General features: G+C 37.5%; 2 protein-coding genes across 4 annotated transcripts in view; both read right to left on the bottom strand.

The window, feature by feature from the left end:
* Window positions 1-7,732, bottom strand: part of tet3 (tet methylcytosine dioxygenase 3) — a 46,855-nt gene extending 39,123 nt beyond the window's left edge. The window contains exons 1-2 of one of the 2 annotated variants that reach the window (XM_089130548.1): window positions 7,429-7,732; window positions 4,583-5,282 (exon numbers count right to left, since the gene is read on the bottom strand). In XM_089130548.1, the coding sequence (XP_088986674.1) occupies window positions 4,583-4,948 (366 nt within the window). In that variant the 5' untranslated portion in view covers window positions 4,949-5,282; window positions 7,429-7,732. Of the gene's footprint in view, window positions 1-4,582; window positions 5,283-6,446; window positions 6,737-7,428 lie in introns of those variants that run through there. The other variant, XM_089130549.1, reaches the window with a different exon arrangement.
* A 1,041-nt stretch (window positions 7,733-8,773) lies between these two features.
* On the bottom strand, window positions 8,774-16,102 carry ap3m2 (adaptor related protein complex 3 subunit mu 2). Of its 2 annotated transcripts, none has more exons than XM_039659826.2 (9): window positions 15,993-16,102; window positions 15,268-15,548; window positions 13,252-13,423; window positions 13,026-13,163; window positions 12,830-12,915; window positions 12,267-12,400; window positions 10,953-11,160; window positions 10,448-10,592; window positions 8,774-9,140 (listed from the first exon to the last, which is right to left on the bottom strand). In XM_039659826.2, the coding sequence occupies exons 2-9, from the start codon at window positions 15,538-15,540 to the stop codon at window positions 9,040-9,042; spliced, it is 1,257 nt and encodes a 418-aa protein (XP_039515760.1). In that variant the 5' UTR covers window positions 15,541-15,548; window positions 15,993-16,102; the 3' UTR covers window positions 8,774-9,039. The 2 variants fall into 2 exon arrangements, with proteins under 2 accessions (XP_039515760.1, XP_039515761.1); XM_039659827.2 differs by lacking the exon at window positions 15,993-16,102 and adding an exon at window positions 15,627-15,768.
* Between the last annotated feature and the right edge of the window lie 1,144 nt (window positions 16,103-17,246).

The following is a 17,246-nucleotide window of genomic DNA, read 5'->3' as shown; positions in this document are numbered from 1 at the left end:
ATCCCTTTATGACCACAATGTACCCAACTTCTGATGGCTACTTTCAGCAGGATAATGCGCCATGTCATAAAGCTGGAATCATCTCAGACTGGTTTCTTAAACATGACAATGAGTTCGCTGTACTCAAATGGCCTCCACAGTCACCAGATCTCAATCCAATAGAGCATCTTTGGGATGTGGTGGAACGGGAGATTCGCATCATGGATGTGCAGCCGACAAATCTGCGGCAACTGTGTGATGCCATCATGTCAATATGGACCAAACTCCCTGAGGAATGCTTCCAGCAGCTTGTTGAATCTATGCCACGAAGAATTGAGGCAGTTCTCAAGGCAAAAGGAGGTCCAACCCGTTACTAGCATGGGGTACCTAATAAAGTGGCCGGTGAGTGTATGTGTTACAGCATTTATTAATCTTTGTTAAAGGATTAGTTCACTTTTGAAAAAACTTTTGCTGATAATTTACTCACCCCCATGTCATCCAAGATGTCCATGTCTTTCTTTCCTCAGTCGAAAAGAAATTTAGGTTTTTGATGAAAACATTCCAGGATTTTTCTCCATATAATGGACTTCAATGGGTACTGGATGGTTCAAGGTCCAAAAGACAGTTAATAACTGTTTCAGATGCAGCTTCAAATGTCTTTAAACGATATCAGACGATGAATAAGGGTCTTATCATGCGAAACGATCAGTTATTTCAAAGCTTATTCCAAAAATTTAACTTTTCTAAGGACAAATGCTAGCCTTGCTCTATTCTGTGAGACGCGTTTGTAACGTCACGTAATACGTAATTACGTTCAAAAGGTCACGGGCGACGTAGCCGGAAGTACAGAATCAAAATCGTCCGACATCGTTGTTTTACCTTTTAATTCCTTTTTTGTAAACGGCGTTTGAGTTAGTTTTCACGTTCAACCTATGCGTTCAACTTGTAAACACTCTGACTCTGTACTTCTGGCTACGTCGCCCGTGACCTTTTGAACGTAATTACATATTACGTGACGTTGCAAACGCGCCTCACAGAATAGAGAAAGGCTAGCATTTGTCCTTAGAAAAGTTACATTTTTGGAATAAGTTTTGAAATAACCGATCGTTTCGCGTGATAAGACCCTTATTCATCGTCTGGTGTCGTTTAAAGACATTTGAAGCTGCATCTGAAACTGTTATTAACACTATCTTTTGGACCTGAACCATCCGGTTCCCATTGAAGTCCATTATATGGAGAAAAATCCTGGAATGTTTTCGTCAAAAACCTAAATTTCTTTTCGACTGAAGAAAGAAAGACATGGACATCTTGGATGACATGGGGGTGAGTAAATTATCAGCAAAAGTTTTTTCAAAAGTGAACTAATCCTTTAATGTTAAATCCAGCTATTCATTGTTTTTTAATGTTAGTTCAGAGTGCATAAAAATTGTTATCAAATACGACATTGATTTCCATAACGTATTAGCTAAAATTAACATTAACTAGAAATAATAAATGCTGTAGAAGTATTGTTCTTAGTAAATGTTAACTGGAAGTGAACAAGCTCAAAATGATCACTTGTGATCCGATCGACCAAATCGCATCTTAACACCATGTGAAAACAGTGTCATAATGACCAGGCCACTATTCTGGAAGAGGAATGGCTCAAAATCCCTCTAGCCCCTGTGAAGGACTTCTATCTGTCATCCCAAGATGAATTTGATGCAAAATTGGCCACAAAAAGAGGCCCACCATACTAATAAATTATTGTGGGCTAAGACCAGGTGTTTCAGAAAAATCAAAGTGCAAATCATTTTGAATGATTTGAATGAACAAATTTGAATTTGGTAAAGACTCTATAATGCCAAATACACTGAGGAAAAAGTGAATTCTTGTTTGTCAGAGTAACAGACTTTTAGACAGCTGCTCTTTGGAAAAATAAAAGGTATGATTAGCCACTTATATGTGATACTTCAGGAAAAAGGACACACTACAGCAGCTGCCACTTTTAAAAAACAAAAAAACAAACAAAGAGAGGCTCATTTTGTTAAGCTGTTGAGAGGGAGCTTTGCAGTGAGCAGCTGAGCAATTCTTCAATGCTTTTCAGTCTCTGTGGGCTGATTTCCATCCCTTAGCTAACCTCCCAAAGCGAAGTGCAAATACAAACAGCCAGTTACAATACTGGAGTCAAACCATCTTAATGTCACTGATGCGTAGTGTAACAAAGTACTAACTCCCGTTAATCATAATCATATAATACGTATGTTAGGTATACATTAAAATATCATAATAAATATCATAATTAAAATATCACTGAGTGTATTGTACTAAAAGGACTACATTGATGCTCAAAATCAAGAGTTTTACATATTATATAAAATTATTCTCATTTGAGACTTTAAGAAACTTGCCATATTGTCAGGAAGCCTAATTACAATCTAGGCGAGAATGAAGGGATGGAAGCAGACATGTCAAGACAGGACGGGTAAGAAATGACTCTAGGTGGACCAATAACAGTTAACAGACAGGAAGTAGTGCCTGTAGCCCTGCCTTTGAGTGTTAAATTCTCCAAACAACATTCGCATATTACATAGATAAATATGCAAAGGGGTGGTCGTTGTGATTTGGGGACCCTGACCCTAAGCAATTCCAGGTATGATGCCCCAACACACCATCTATGCACCCTTTCACCTTTGTAACCCTTATTTTGCTGTCTCTTTCTCTGTCTATCCCCCCCACTCCACTTTTTTTTTTACATTTGTAAACTATATATCAAATCTTAATGTAATGTAATCTGTAAATGTTGCATTTTCTCATTGTGAAATAACATAATTAATAATGAATTCACCAATAAATACTAATTAAGTGTGTTGTCTGTGATTGGCTACATTGTTCAAAGCTGCAAAACACATTGTAAAAAGAAACCTTTGATGTTCTCCAGAATGCAAAAATACAAATAACGTTTGCTATAATCTGTTTCAGGCATATGCTATACACTCCTAAAAAATGCTGGGTTATTTTAACCCAATTCTAGGTCAAATATGGACAAATCCAGCTGTTGGGTTAAATTTATTTAACAATTGAGTTTGTCCATATCTGACCCAAAATTGGGTTAAAACAACACAGCATTTTTTAGAGTGTATTATTAAGGTTTCTCAAGAGAATCTCTAGAATCTTGTATAATCGGGTCTGATCTTGTCACTGTTTTTCATATTAATGAAGTAGTTGCTATATGTGTGTGCAGATGTGTGTAGAAATTATCTGTGATTTGAACTGGGCATCTCCAAACAGGCTCACGACACTCTTTTTCTGACAAGTGCAAGAAAGCAAGGTTCACCTGTGTGCTGTAATACATCTGTTGTTCATACGCTACACTTAGAGCACCACATTTTCCTGGGTCAGGAGAGAGTGGCTCATAGCAGTGCCGTTTTTGTGCAAAAAAAAACAAACAAACAAACAAACAAAAAACACATTGGGGAGTTTGCCAACATTCCTTTTTGTCTCTTCTTTTTTCCTGCTTCGGGTAAACTGTGTTTTATTATTCATTTATTCCTGACAAATTTACTGTTTTACTCGCACTTGCTCTAGCCCTTCTGACTCTGCTTTAAGGAGTAGTTGACTTAAAAAAAAACTTTTGCTGATAATTTACTCACCCCCATGTCATCCAAGATGTCCATGTCTTTCTTTCTTCAGTCGAAAAGAAATTAAAGTTTTTGATGAAAACATTCCAGGATTTTTCTCCATATAATGGACTTCATTGGGAACCAAACGGTTCGAGGTCCAAATGAGAGTTTCAGTGCAAACTGCAAACTGTTCAAAGGGTTTTAAATGATTCCAGACGATGAATAAGGGTCTTATCTAGCAAAACGATTGGTCATTTCTAACATAAATAACAAATTTAAGTTTTTATAAGCTTTAAATGCTCACCTTGCTCTGTACTATGTGACTCTCCTGTTCGAACTCGTTCATCAGAATGAACAAATCTTTTTTCGAGTCATTTGGTTCATTCAACGAACAAAATGAACGAACTGACACGGAAAAGTCACAAACTTGCATCACAGAAAAGAGCCAGGCGAGCATTTGAGCTCATAAAACTTAAACTTTGTTATTTATGTTTGAAATGACCAATCGTTTCACTAGATAAAACTCTTATTCATCGTCTCGTTTAAAGCCCTTTGAACAGTTTGCATTTTGCACTGGACCTTGAACTGTTTGGTTCCCAATAGAGTCCATTATATGGAGAAAAATCCTGGAATGTTTTCATCAAAAACCTTAATTTCTTTTCGACTGAAGAAAGAAAGACATGGACATCTTGGATGACATGGGGGTGAGTAAATTATCAGCAACATTTTTTTAAAAGTGAACTACTCCTTTAACTTTCTCTAAATATCGAGTTGCTACTCACATGCAGAACTAATGAAACGATCCATGCACGATAGGGGGTCCCCGCATTCACAATATGCAATATTAACATGAATCATTTTTTGTATATGCAACATATCACCATTAAAGTTCTATATTATTTCTATATGCTTCTGGAGGCCCAAAGTGGCTGCTTGCCTCACTTATTGGTTATGTCCGCCCCTGTACAAAAACAGAAGTGTAATATGATCAAATCTTTTACCTCCCATGGGCTCTTCCTTCTCTTCAGCTCATCACACTTTCTCAGTTTGCAGATCTGGTGTCCGATTTTTCTGTTCAGGCAGTTGCTGCAGGAACCGCAGTTCTCCTTCTGCATACAAGGCCCACATACGCCACATCTCTTCCTTTTCTTTTTTTGGGGTACCAGAGGCTCCATCAGCTCCTGGCCCTCTATATGCGGCAAGGTGAACATGCCTGCTTGCTCATGCTCAGACCTGATGTAGTCAGCTGCAGGAGAAACCACCCTTGTGCTCCTGGCCCCGAGGAACACTTTAGGGTCTTCCTCGTCCATGGAGAATTCATATATGTCCTGGACGGGAGGGCCAGCGCCACCCTTCAGCTTGTGCATACTGAGGGTCCCACTCTCCTTCCTTAAGGATAAGAGAGTGGTAAAAGTGGCCGCTAACGGTTTCAAAGTACAAATATAAGGTTATTTACAATACAGCACAGACCAGTCCATAAAGTGTGTGTGCTGTGTTAGGACCACAAGGAAGAATGTTTGCAAAGGGGTTTAAAGGGTGGCGATGGGCACAAGAGGTAGTTCTGGGCATGACGTCATTCACCTGCAGGTGCAGGAATGTTAGGAATAAGGCCGCAGGTGATGGGGAGCATCTCTCTATTACACACACTTGATGTCATTTGGATGTAGACATAAAGGCAGTCTACTCAAGGCAGTCTGGGGACTGTTTGGAGAAAGAGAGAAAGAATACATTTCAGTTTTGGTTAAATTAACTATTGTCAATAATGACTGTAAATAATAAATATTGTCAATATTGTCAAAGTTTGGATTATATGTAAACAAATAAAATAAAAAAGATCAAAATAGTAAAGTAAATATTAGAATCTATCTGTATGTTAGGCTATAAGTTGGGATATGAATATATTATCAATGTAATATAAAGTTTTTAATAAGATTCATAATAAAGGTCATATTTACAGTATCAGCCTGAAATTTCATGATCATTGTGTTCAATTATCTCCAAAGGGGAAAACCCCAAACGAGACAAAGTGAATCACTATAGGTACTACGTGTGAAATGTGAGAAAATGCTCGGTTATAATGGCGAATCCCTATGAGACAGCACAGCTCTGCATTGCTACTACCCACAGCTCTTTGTTTGTCCTCTATGAGTCTCAATGCAGGTCTTTCGCTCGACGCTCTTTGTTCAGCGCTTGGGGACCGTCAATAAACTCAAATATTTTAACAGTAACCACGGGTCACGAATGTATTATTGAGCACTGTTGTTAAGGTTAAGGAATCGTGAACAGAACGATATGAATCGCAATGACGCGTTATTTATTTGATAAAGTATGTGTGGTGGAAGGTAATAGGGTTTTAATGAGGAAATGCCTCTGTGCCTGCATGGCTTAATGTTTCGATAAAACACATCGCAAAGAAATGACTAGCTATACCCTATATTACAACAACCGTAACAATTTCTAGTAAACTCTTTTTTTTTTAAATAGCCTACTAAGATATAAGTTGTACGAGTCTAGTCTACATAGACATTATTGTGAGCAAACTATAGTTCGATAGCTATTGCAATGCTTAGTCAGCAACATTTTTTAGAGTTTTTACGCGCTCTTAAACTTTGTAACAACATTTCCATTTTTATCTGATACACATTAAAAGATAATTAAGACATATAGCCTACAATGCACCAATAAAAACATATAGAAAACATAAGTAAAAAGCATCTTGAGTCCAGCACTGGAAAGTGCCAGATTAGAAACTAGATAGGCTATTATAGCCTATCTATCGAATTAAAGAAGAGAACCTGCTAATTCGGATGAATCCGTTATTTCCTTTAACGTTAATTAATTATTAGGCCTACTTGAAATACTTACTTGTGAAAATTGTTTTGTCTTCAAATCCTTCATATTTTTACACTTATAGGCTAGGCTGTCACCTCACGATGATGGTGGTAACAGTTTCACCCATGTAGGTAATTTATAAATGACTAAATAACGGCGTTACAACTCATGTTACACAATAGGTAAGGGTGCGATCTTTTAAATGAAACTAAAGTAACTGTTAATGACATTCAAACTGAGTAGCCTACAGAGCTAGAGCAAAATAAACCCGTATGAACCCTACTAGTATGGCGAAATGAAAAGTATAGGCTAGTCTATCCTGCAATCGACAACTAAGGAATCCTGCCTAATGGTTAAATGGCCCAAATATAAAAACCAGCCAGTCAAGTGTGTCGCACGCGCTCAATGAGACTTGAGCACGTGGCTCCTCTCACTCAGCCGGGCGCTTTAACTGGCGGCAAAAATGAAGAGTTCAAGAAACTGAGGTGTAAAAACCGGCGACGATCGCTTAAACTGTGAACACATACACGCCTGTATTAGCTTTCCCGATTAAAGTTGACAAACAAGTGACAGTTTTCCTCGCAAGGGTGAGAGAAACGACACATCAGCAAGGCCCCCCCTCTGCATAAAGAAAACAACACCCCGGGGTGCGTGTTGGAGCGTTGCCGTGCCGCGCGCGAGAGTTACAAATACCCTAAATAGAGCATTTCTGAATGAACAGAATGTTATAATTATAAAGCATTCAATACATTGTAACAAAGGCAGGTCCAACGTTTTCTGGTGTTCTCGTTAAATTGGTAGCTTTCTCTCATTTCACCCCATAGCCTAATATAATCGAAAAAGTTATCTGTTAATCGATGTGTATTGCGCTAATCACCTCATTAGGAATACAAAAAACGTACACATGAGAATACACATCTTTCACTTGTGCAAAGTTGACGTTTTCTAACTTTTTCCCCCATAGGGAAAAGGTTTCCAAAATAATGTAGAGAAATGATATGCAGGAAGGACTTACCAAGCGATGGAAACGTGCTCGTGCGTCTTGTCAAAACCCATTTAGATTAAAAAGATGCTTTACTTTGAAAAAAATATATAATAATTCATACATATTCAACTCCACATGACTAAAATGACTAAAACACAAGTCGTTTTTTTATCTTAAAAAAGCAGTGCAAATGAGGGAAATGATCATTTGCTGCCCGGGTTAAAAAACACTAAACAGTCAGGACATGACATGGCGAATTTCACGATAAGAAAAAGTGTTGCTATTTCATTATGGGGCAGACCCTTTAAACTTTCCTCTAAGTCTCGTCCATGTACTCTAGAGAAGTTTTAGAGTTAAAAAAACGATGAGGAGGAGGAAGGAAAGGCGTCGAGAGACTAAAGTAAGTTGCGGAATGGAGTTCAGAGGGGAACGTTGGGGTTAAAATTACGTCATCGCGGTGACAAGATGTCTAGATTTGAAGACAACTTTTAAGGGAAGACAAATGTTAAACAACTCATGTATGTCACGTTGCCAACATCTTTACCACATGGTGACATTTAAATCTCTAGATATTAACACAATACACATTTTAAAATGTGCCTGGTTTAAGAAATGCACACTTCCAAACATAGGGCGTTTTGTGTATGTTTTATTACATAGCACTGTAAACAGTTGGATTTATCTGAAAAACGATAAGGAAAGGAAAGAAAACAACACCAATAGTAGTATACTAAAAACAAAATCCACATCTTTCCTACTAAGTTTCAAACCATGAATAATCATCATCAACTGCACTTTAAATGACTGGACCGATGCAATGCTGTGCTGAGAGTCCATTTTATCAATGCATGTCGCATTCTGGGTAAGACAAATGATAAAATCAAGCATCACATATAGCATTATTATGAATTGTTATGGTCAGTTATGCTTTAAATAGGGTGGTTATGGCCCTATATGCAATAAATAATATGAGGAACAGTTTTCAAAAAACATTCAAACAAAATAGATTTAGCCTATATACTGTCAAAATAGTACAGTAAACAAATAAAGAAAAGCTTCAGTGTTCAACCATCAGAAATATGGTTTACTTCGCACACAATCATTGAGGACGGAAGCCAAAATCAGTCTCTAATGGTAATAATATAAGACTATTGTTCTGCAATGCAGAAATTAGTCACCTATTGCCTCACTTCTCGGAGGCACGGATCAATACATGACAGTGCAGTTCAATCTCATTAAGAAATGAGACTCTGAAATTTCAGGATGGAAATACAGTGTGGAGGACAGAGTTATAAAACTGACAATAGGAAATAAACCAAGAAAGAGAATGAACACAGGTTTGAGAGCAAGCTGTAAATAATTTTTAAATAAGAAAATGAGGCTCAGAAATGTAGTTACTGTCCCTTTAACCTGGGTGGTCCGGTAATAGCACATTTGATAGTGTTAATAACAACATTGCATCTTTGGGAGTCACACGCTTCCATTAATGGCTGACAGTCTTAAACATTTTCCTGAAAAAATCCTGAAATGCATTCCAAAGGACATGTAATTACTCAAACCTGTCCCCTCTCTCTTTTCTTCATCCCCATTTTGCCATAAACCCATTGTTTTAATTATGGTACGGAAGCAGAAAGAGGTCCACTAGGTTCGGACCTGGAATTTGCCAGCCTTGGTCATGTATTTGATGCCTTTGAAAGGTTTGTACTTTTCGCCGTACATGTCCAGCCTATTTACTTTCAGACCTGCCGGGTGAGAAAGCGGAAAGCAAACATGTCAGATGCGAAGCACGTATGCATGTGGCACGATAGAGTCCTTGGGGAAAGGTTGCGAATGCTAAAAGAACTGAATCAATGATCAGTCAATGCGCTTGAAACCCTGTCTTACAGTGCCATGTTACAGGTGCAGCTGTTCCAACCATCTGTTTGAGTATCAAAACAGCGCCACCTCCTGGCCAGATAATGCAACTGTCATAAAAAGTCTCACTTGCACATTCAAATGCAGAATTGCACTTTATTACATCCCCTGTGGGAGATCTTGACTGAAGGTCAACTCTGAAAATTTCTCTGTTCACGTTTATTTTACCAGAACAAAATCTCAATCTCGGAGGTATAACAAACTAATTTTATATTTTAATGGACTAATTATATATATTTCTAATGCAATACATTTATATCCCCAGTGCCAAATTTTACTGTGCATAGTAAAATAATACAATAAATATCCACAATTAAATGTGAACTAAAAGCCTTGTGCAATCCATAACTGTTTAAATTCAATTAGTGGGCTAAAATGGTTTTAAAAATGTGTAAAACACGTACAACTTTTTGTTACTTTTCTATGAACAATCTTGGTGTTGTGTCGAGTCAACACTTGATGTCCTATATAAATTATGAAGCAAAAATAGTTCACTTTGAAATTAATTTTTGGTATGTTTTAGCTTACCTCAAGGGCATCCAAGATGTAGGTGTCTTTGTTTCCACAGTATTTTCAATTTTGATATTTTTAGGTCAAACCGTTCTTGTCTGTCAGTCATATAATGGAGGTCTATGGTCACCACCTCAAAGAGCATGCACAGAGAAGTCCAAATTAAACACGATTTAATGACTCGTAAATTTCGATTTCGATACATCAACAGACAACTTTGATTTTTTTTTTCGCAACCGAGCGAGAGATCACGCAGACTGAAGCGCCCGTGCTTATAGATCCCTTGGATGTGGCTGTGGTTGCAAGAGGTAAAAACGATATAAATACTGTTCGTTTTCTCACACAAAGCGCTCAATTCGTGTCTTAGGCCATCAATGTGTACTTACATTTACGAGTCATTAAATCATGTGTAATTTGGATTTCTCTGTGCATGCTCTTTGAGGTGGTGACCATAGACCTCCATTATATGACTGACAGACAAGAACAGTTTGACCTAAAATATCAAAATTGAAAATACTGCGGAAACAAAGACACCTACATCTTGGATGCCCTTGAGGTAAGCTAAAACACACCAAAAATTAATTTCAAAGTGAACTATCCCTTTAAGAAATCAATGATATGATACCTGAAATGGCCAGCTGCTGAATCTTGAACTGGATGTTGATTGTTGGGTTTTCATCAGGTTTGAAGGCTCCAGCCTGGAGACTCACAGATCCTTTTAGACTGGGCAGTTTCTGGGGGTTTATCTTACCCACATCCCATGACAAAAGCTGCAAATAACAACAATTCATCACAAAATTAATATGCAGATTCTGCCAGTTAAAAATTCACATGAAACTAAATAAAAAGACTGTGATGCACATAATGACAGCATTATATTTAAATAATATTTATTATATTATGAGCCCATATCTGGTAATTCATGACCTGCTATTAAAATGTGTGTGTTTATTTGTTTACCACCATTAAACTAATTGATATCTGTTGATCAGGGAGCACTTTAGCCTTTGCACGTGAAAAATACAATGCACACTGACTGATTTTTACAATGAAAATAAAAAGTTTGCTCTCAGTTAACTCATCAGCGCCACCTAAAGAACAACAAACACAGAAAACAAATGCATGTTTACCTTGGTGACAGGGTCAAAAGTGTAAGTGCCCTGTGAGGCGTTGAGGTTGGCATTGAGGACGCCACGGGGCAGCTGACTGCCCACCAGGACCGATTCCACCGCCTTACCCATGGTCTGCTTTGGGCCGAGGGTCAGCTCAAAGCGACCTTGAGAACTGCCCTCTCTGAAGCTGATGTTATGCTTTACATACACTGGGATGGCCACCAGACTGAAGAATAAGGCAATGAAGTCTTCAAATCACAGATATAACTATATTAAACTGCAAAACTAACAGCTTTTAGCTTGGCTCAAAAATGTTACATAATGTGATATATAAAATGTATTATAATAGAAAACAGTTGTTTTAAATTGTAATAATATTTCACAATATTTTACAGTGTTTTTGAATGATCAAATGAATGCAGCCTTGGTGAACATAAGAAACTTTATCCCAAAACATCATGAAATGAAATGACTGATATTAGTAAGGGATTCTTGGGATTGTCCCACTGTTCTTCACAAAAGGGGCTTTCGCACCAGGAAGTCATAGGAACGAACCACCAGGTTGTGGGTTTCGTGATAGTGGAGATGGAATGAAGTCGTACAATTTATGTGATTGAAAAAGCAAAAAAGAGATCCTACAAGTTGCTGTGCTACATTTCATCAAGGCAAAGGCGACAGGTAAATGCTAGCCATCACTGTTTTCCACATTTATGGAGTTAAAGGGTTAGTTCACCCAAAAATGAAAATTCTGTCATCATTTACTCACCCTCATGTTGTTCCAACCCTCTATGTGTTTATTTGTTCTGCTGAAGACAAAGGAAGATATTTGGAAGAATGTTTTAATCAAACAGATCTCATTCCCCATTGACTACTATAGTAGGAAAAATACATACTATGGTAGTCAATGGGGAATGAGATCTGTTTGATTAAAACATTGGGTGACATGAGGGTGAGTAAATACTGACAGAATTTTCATTTTTGGGTGAACTAACCCTTTAAATCCTGTATATGTAACCTTTGCGTTTGAATGGCTTTTTTAAAAAAGGTGGCCCAATCAAAGTACACTTATGTCACTGATAGTTCCTGTTGTGCTGGGTTAGACCCTACTATGATGTAGGAGATTATTTAGTTCCCCCAAAAGAAGTTTCTATAACTAAAACCATTCACAGTTCCTGCAGAGCGAATACCTCAAAAAGCAGGTACTTCTACCAATAGTTCCTCTGGTGTGAAAGCCCCTAAAGTGAACATATAAAGGTTTTTTTTTTGGCCATTTCCCCTCTATGAGTTACTAATCCTGCCTTTAAAGCTAATCATATGTTGGGATGTTCTCACTTCTGAGAGCTGACGTGGTAAGAGAGGAGGCGGAAGTTTCCGTCTGGTGGGATGAAGGAAAGAATTCGCTCGGCTTCCCAACGCTTGAACCGCACGCAGGGGTGGAAGCTGACATCATCCAGGAGTCGAGGGTTCTACAGAATGAAAGATGCCGAATGCAAAAGAAAGAAAAGGAATGAGGAATATGGGTTAGAGATAGTAGTATATAGTAATATAAAACATATTGCAGACTTGAACTTCAGAAGTGCATTTGGTCATTTTGTAAAAGTGAAAAATGTTCTAGAATTGAGAGTCCATAATGGATGGATACGCTTCTTGGAGCATCAAAAACTTTAGCACTATTCAATGTCATTACAAAGCTGGGAAGAGCTAGGATATTATTTAATAACTCTGATTGTGTATAAGAAGAAAGTCATATACACTTAATATGACTTGAGGGTGAGTATATTATGGGAAAATTGTAATTTTTGGGTAAACTATTCCTTTTAAAAAACTCCAAAACACTGATGTATTGGTTGTTCGGGACGTCAAAAAGTTAAAAACGTATTTTTGAAAAGATCTACCATAAATGACAAGGTGAGATCAGGCATTCCTGTAAGTTTCACACAGGCGTCTACCACTCCCTGGATCTCTGCTGTGATAGTGGAACCTTTGAGGGAAAATATAACAATTCATAAATGATTTACTGATTCATAGGTTAGTGATCAGACAGCAACGTCATCTGCAAAAATCGAGATTCGGACAAATAATAAGATCTACCTGATTTGTCAATGATAGCATCGATTTCTTCCACCACGTCAAAGTAAGCTTCGTTGTTGGTATATTTGACTCCTGTGCGCCGCCATGGTACCACTGACAGCTGACCTGTAGGAAGCTGCTCGCCAACATTAGTACTTCCTGTGCACATATAACAAACATAAGAAATGATTATTATGGATTCACGAGCTGAGAGACATTTAACACACCACAAAATCACACAGAATACCTGTGATGGTGTTCACTACTGTGCGCAGGATGGTTGGAGGTTTAATAAGCTCTTTTAGGATGTTCGATTCGGTGGCCAGAGGGAAGCCATTGTCCAACATCTCCTCCAGCAGCTCATAGACCACAACAACATTGTCTTTAATAGCTGCCTCTGTGCACACTCCAAAATAGTCCTAAAGGGGAAAATATAACACGTTAATTGAATTTTATACTGATCTACCATGTTATCGACATCTGATGCCATCACTGTACCATGGTAGCGCTATAGTACTTTGACAGTACAGACCTTTATGATACAAAAATCTTTAAAAAAAAAAGTTCAGAACTTTCTATTCATCAAAATATCCTGAAAAAAAGCATTACGGTTTCAACAAAAATATCAAGCAGCTCAACTTTTTTTAACATTGATAATAATAATAAGAAGAAGAAATGTTTCTTGAGCAGGGTTACACTGTACATTTTAGTACTGAGTAATATCAAGTACATATAGGCTTACTATAGGTTAAGATTAGAGTTTGGATTAGAGTTTAATTTATAGTGATTACTATATTTATGAGTCATGAACAATGAGTTTAAACAAGTTTCAGCTGGTTTTGACTTTGTCAGGCGGTACAACCAAATAGTTGTATGTATACTGTAGTTTTACCACCTGCCATTGAAAAAAAAGTGTAGCAACTGAGCCATACTTGAAATGAGTTTTTACCACTATTTGAGAGACATCTACAAACCTTTTCACTCTGCCACAAGGATCAGTTGGGCTCCTATGGATGATGCATATCATGTTGACCATTACCTTGTCAATTCATAATAAAAGAGCCATGTTTGCACTGCAGTTGTGCCACCAGGGCCGGATTAACCTTTAGGGCAACTGGGCACTTGCCCGCCTTTTGCCGAACTCTCTCTTCTCCCTTTTCCAAACACATATGTAAAGATGTAAAATGTATAACCTAACATTAAGGTCTCCAGCGTTATATTTTGCCAACGAACTAAAATCAAAACCATGATATAGCTTTGTGCCTTTATAAAACAGCGTAAGACTTAAAGAATATGCATCCTGTTTGTGCTGGGTGAGTGTGCACTTTGCTCACGCGATCAGCATGGTTATCTGGTGTTTTCTACTTAATAAAAGCTCAAGGGTTTATTTCTTGCAAGTGAAGAAATGTGGACAAAAGTATTTTAATGTTCCTATATTAATAGTGTAATGTTGACTAAAATATACTTTTGAAATATTCGTTTTCATTTATATAGTACACATTTATAGGCTATATGGATTTTAACGTCATAGGAATAATTATATAATCATTATTACATTATTATAATAATTGTTTGGCATCCTAAAAAACCATTGATAACGTAATGTAGACTGAGACTCTCATAACTACAAAGATGTTTGAGCCCTCTTTATTGTCGTGATACAAATCAATGCTTTTTCTTTGTTCAACAAACAGTTCATGAGTTCAAAGAGCACGAGATTGATGCATTTAACCTTAAAATGTACAAACTTTTCTTGCGGGGGAGCATGCCCCTGAACCCCGAGGCACAGAGGTCCACCCAACATAGTTTTACAAATTCCTATGGGAAAGAACGACCATTTACACCAGCAGAGTACAAAAAAGTTCCTTTTAAGTCAGTAAAACTGTAAATGCCATATTAAAATGTCCTTAGACAAAATATACATTTGGTCTGCCTAAGAGGGGGGCCTACAAGACATTGTGCCCAGGGGCCTCTGAACTCTAAATCTGGCCCTGCGTGCCACCCTGACATTTAGGAAAAAATTATTTTATATAATTTATTGTATAATTAAGACACCATTTAAAATCGTTTTCTTGGTCTAATTTGTTCGGACAGTTGCACCACCTGACATTTTGGCGGTTCAAGACAACAATAACGCAAAAGCAGGACACATGAAAAACTTGCACGTAACGTTCTGACATTGACTCATATATCAAGGCAAAATGGTATTACAATCTAACTTAACATCATGGTAATTTTTAATATTAAAATCACACAGACAAACCTGAAATGTGTCCACCACACGATGGAGGAACTCGATGACAAACAGAGGAGGCACCTCGCTCTGTATGACGGCCACGAAGTAGATGCGATGTCGGAGCACGTTAATGAGGTAGTGGTGCGGGGTCGGGATCACCGGAGGCACGTTCTCCGGTTCCGTTGCCCGTTCCAGCGCCTCGAAAAAGTAATCGCAAACGGATCGGCTGACCACACTCTTCCAGTGCTTCTCCAGAAAGATATCCCCCGATGCGTTAACCAAGAAAAGGCTGTGGATCATGGTGGCAGCTGGAAAGACAAAACAACAAATGTGAAACGCAAAATTACAAAATACTTTTGCAGATCAAATGCAGATCTGAAGCCTACATGGTCTTTAGTCGTTCAGGCATCAACAGAAGAGTAAACCTGCCAGCATCTTCATGGGTAACTGATAGGCCTCTGAGCTCATTTGTTATTCTACATCCCTATCTGGTTACCGGATAGAAGAATAGATTGTTTTTAAAAGCTCGGAAGAAGAGACAGGAACGCGTTGGTTTAACGTTAGTTGTTAATATGATCACATCACCATGCCCGTATCTTTGCGTTAATATTTTCTCCTCCCCTCTCTCGCATCACAGGACTGTCTTGTGACAAGCTACGGATTAAAAAGGTTCATTCATTCCACATTTTCACCAGCCGTTTCTTTTTCTTTTGGTGTAAATATTTATATCGTATACGTGAAATAATACTCACAATTTTTTGGATTTTATTTCTGCCCCTTTCCGTGATTTTTTTTTAAATAAAGCAAAGCCAGAAATGTCGCTTCCTTCTCTGTTATTTTGAGACTAGAAAATGTATTATTGACTGTCATTCGCTCTGACCAATGGTGGGCTGCGTATGGCACGTGTGCCCGCCCACTCTAGTTTTAATTGGTATATATTGCGGAAGCTAGTTGACAATATTACTCAAAGGTTATTGGACAGGGGCAAATCAACGTCACCGCAGAGCGTTTTTTTTATTGGCTTAAGGTATCGTGCCCTCTGACAATGGGCATAAAGGCTTAAAAAAAAAAAAAATAGGGCCGCCAACACCTCCATACACTGTAAAAAAAAAATAAAAAATTTTTGGTTCAACTTAAAAAATTAAGAAACCTGGTTGCCTTAAAATTTTAAGTTCATTAAAATGGAAAGATTGATTTAATCACCAGAAACTCAAAATATTATGTTATCTGAACTACATAATTTATTTAAATTGATTTGACAAAAGTAAAAATGTTGTGATTACAAATCAGGAAAATATTTTTTTTACAGTGTAGGATAATAAACTCTCTCTCTCTAATGCATTTATAAAAGACATATTGCTTTCTTTGCATACAAACAAAAATCATTAAAAATATTTTTTCTCCACATAGAGATGGCTGTTAATCCTGTCACCATCTCATGTTTCTATGTAGACAGATCATGTTCATATACAATAATAAAACACATTTTAGTATAAACAGACCGTTTTATTCAAGCCTTTAATTTGTGTCTCCATGGTATGGGGCAACTCTAAATCCTAAATCCTGCTTACTAAATAAATCAGTTTCAATGTAGCCTACTTTTGTAAATCAAACATCACAAATAATCAGGGGGATATGACAGGGGGATAAATAAAACTTGTGTCCGAATTAAAATACCTAGGCATCATAACAGACTCCAAACTAACATTTAAATCACATATAAAAAAAAAGTCTGCGATTGAGTCAAATTTAATATTGCAAATTTCCGGTTCATAAGATCACACTTAACAGCTAAAATGCTCATGTCTCACATCACTCACTGTCTTACAACCTGGTCACAGGCAAATAAAACGACACCGAAATTACTTTATAAACAGACAATCGAAATTGTGGATAAAAACATTAAGATATCACCATTGTGCCATTTTACAAAAGCATAAGCTTTTAAGTTGGGAAAATGTCATCAAGTATCCAAACCTCTGTCTGTTATACAAAATCATCCATGG

The sequence above is a fragment of the Pimephales promelas genome, chromosome 4, assembly GCF_988280905.1.
Source record: "Pimephales promelas chromosome 4, fPimPro1.hap1.1, whole genome shotgun sequence".
Lineage (NCBI taxonomy): Eukaryota > Metazoa > Chordata > Actinopteri > Cypriniformes > Leuciscidae > Pimephales > Pimephales promelas.
Note: the sequence above shows the minus strand (reverse complement) of the source record. Positions and strands in the feature narration are given on the sequence as shown.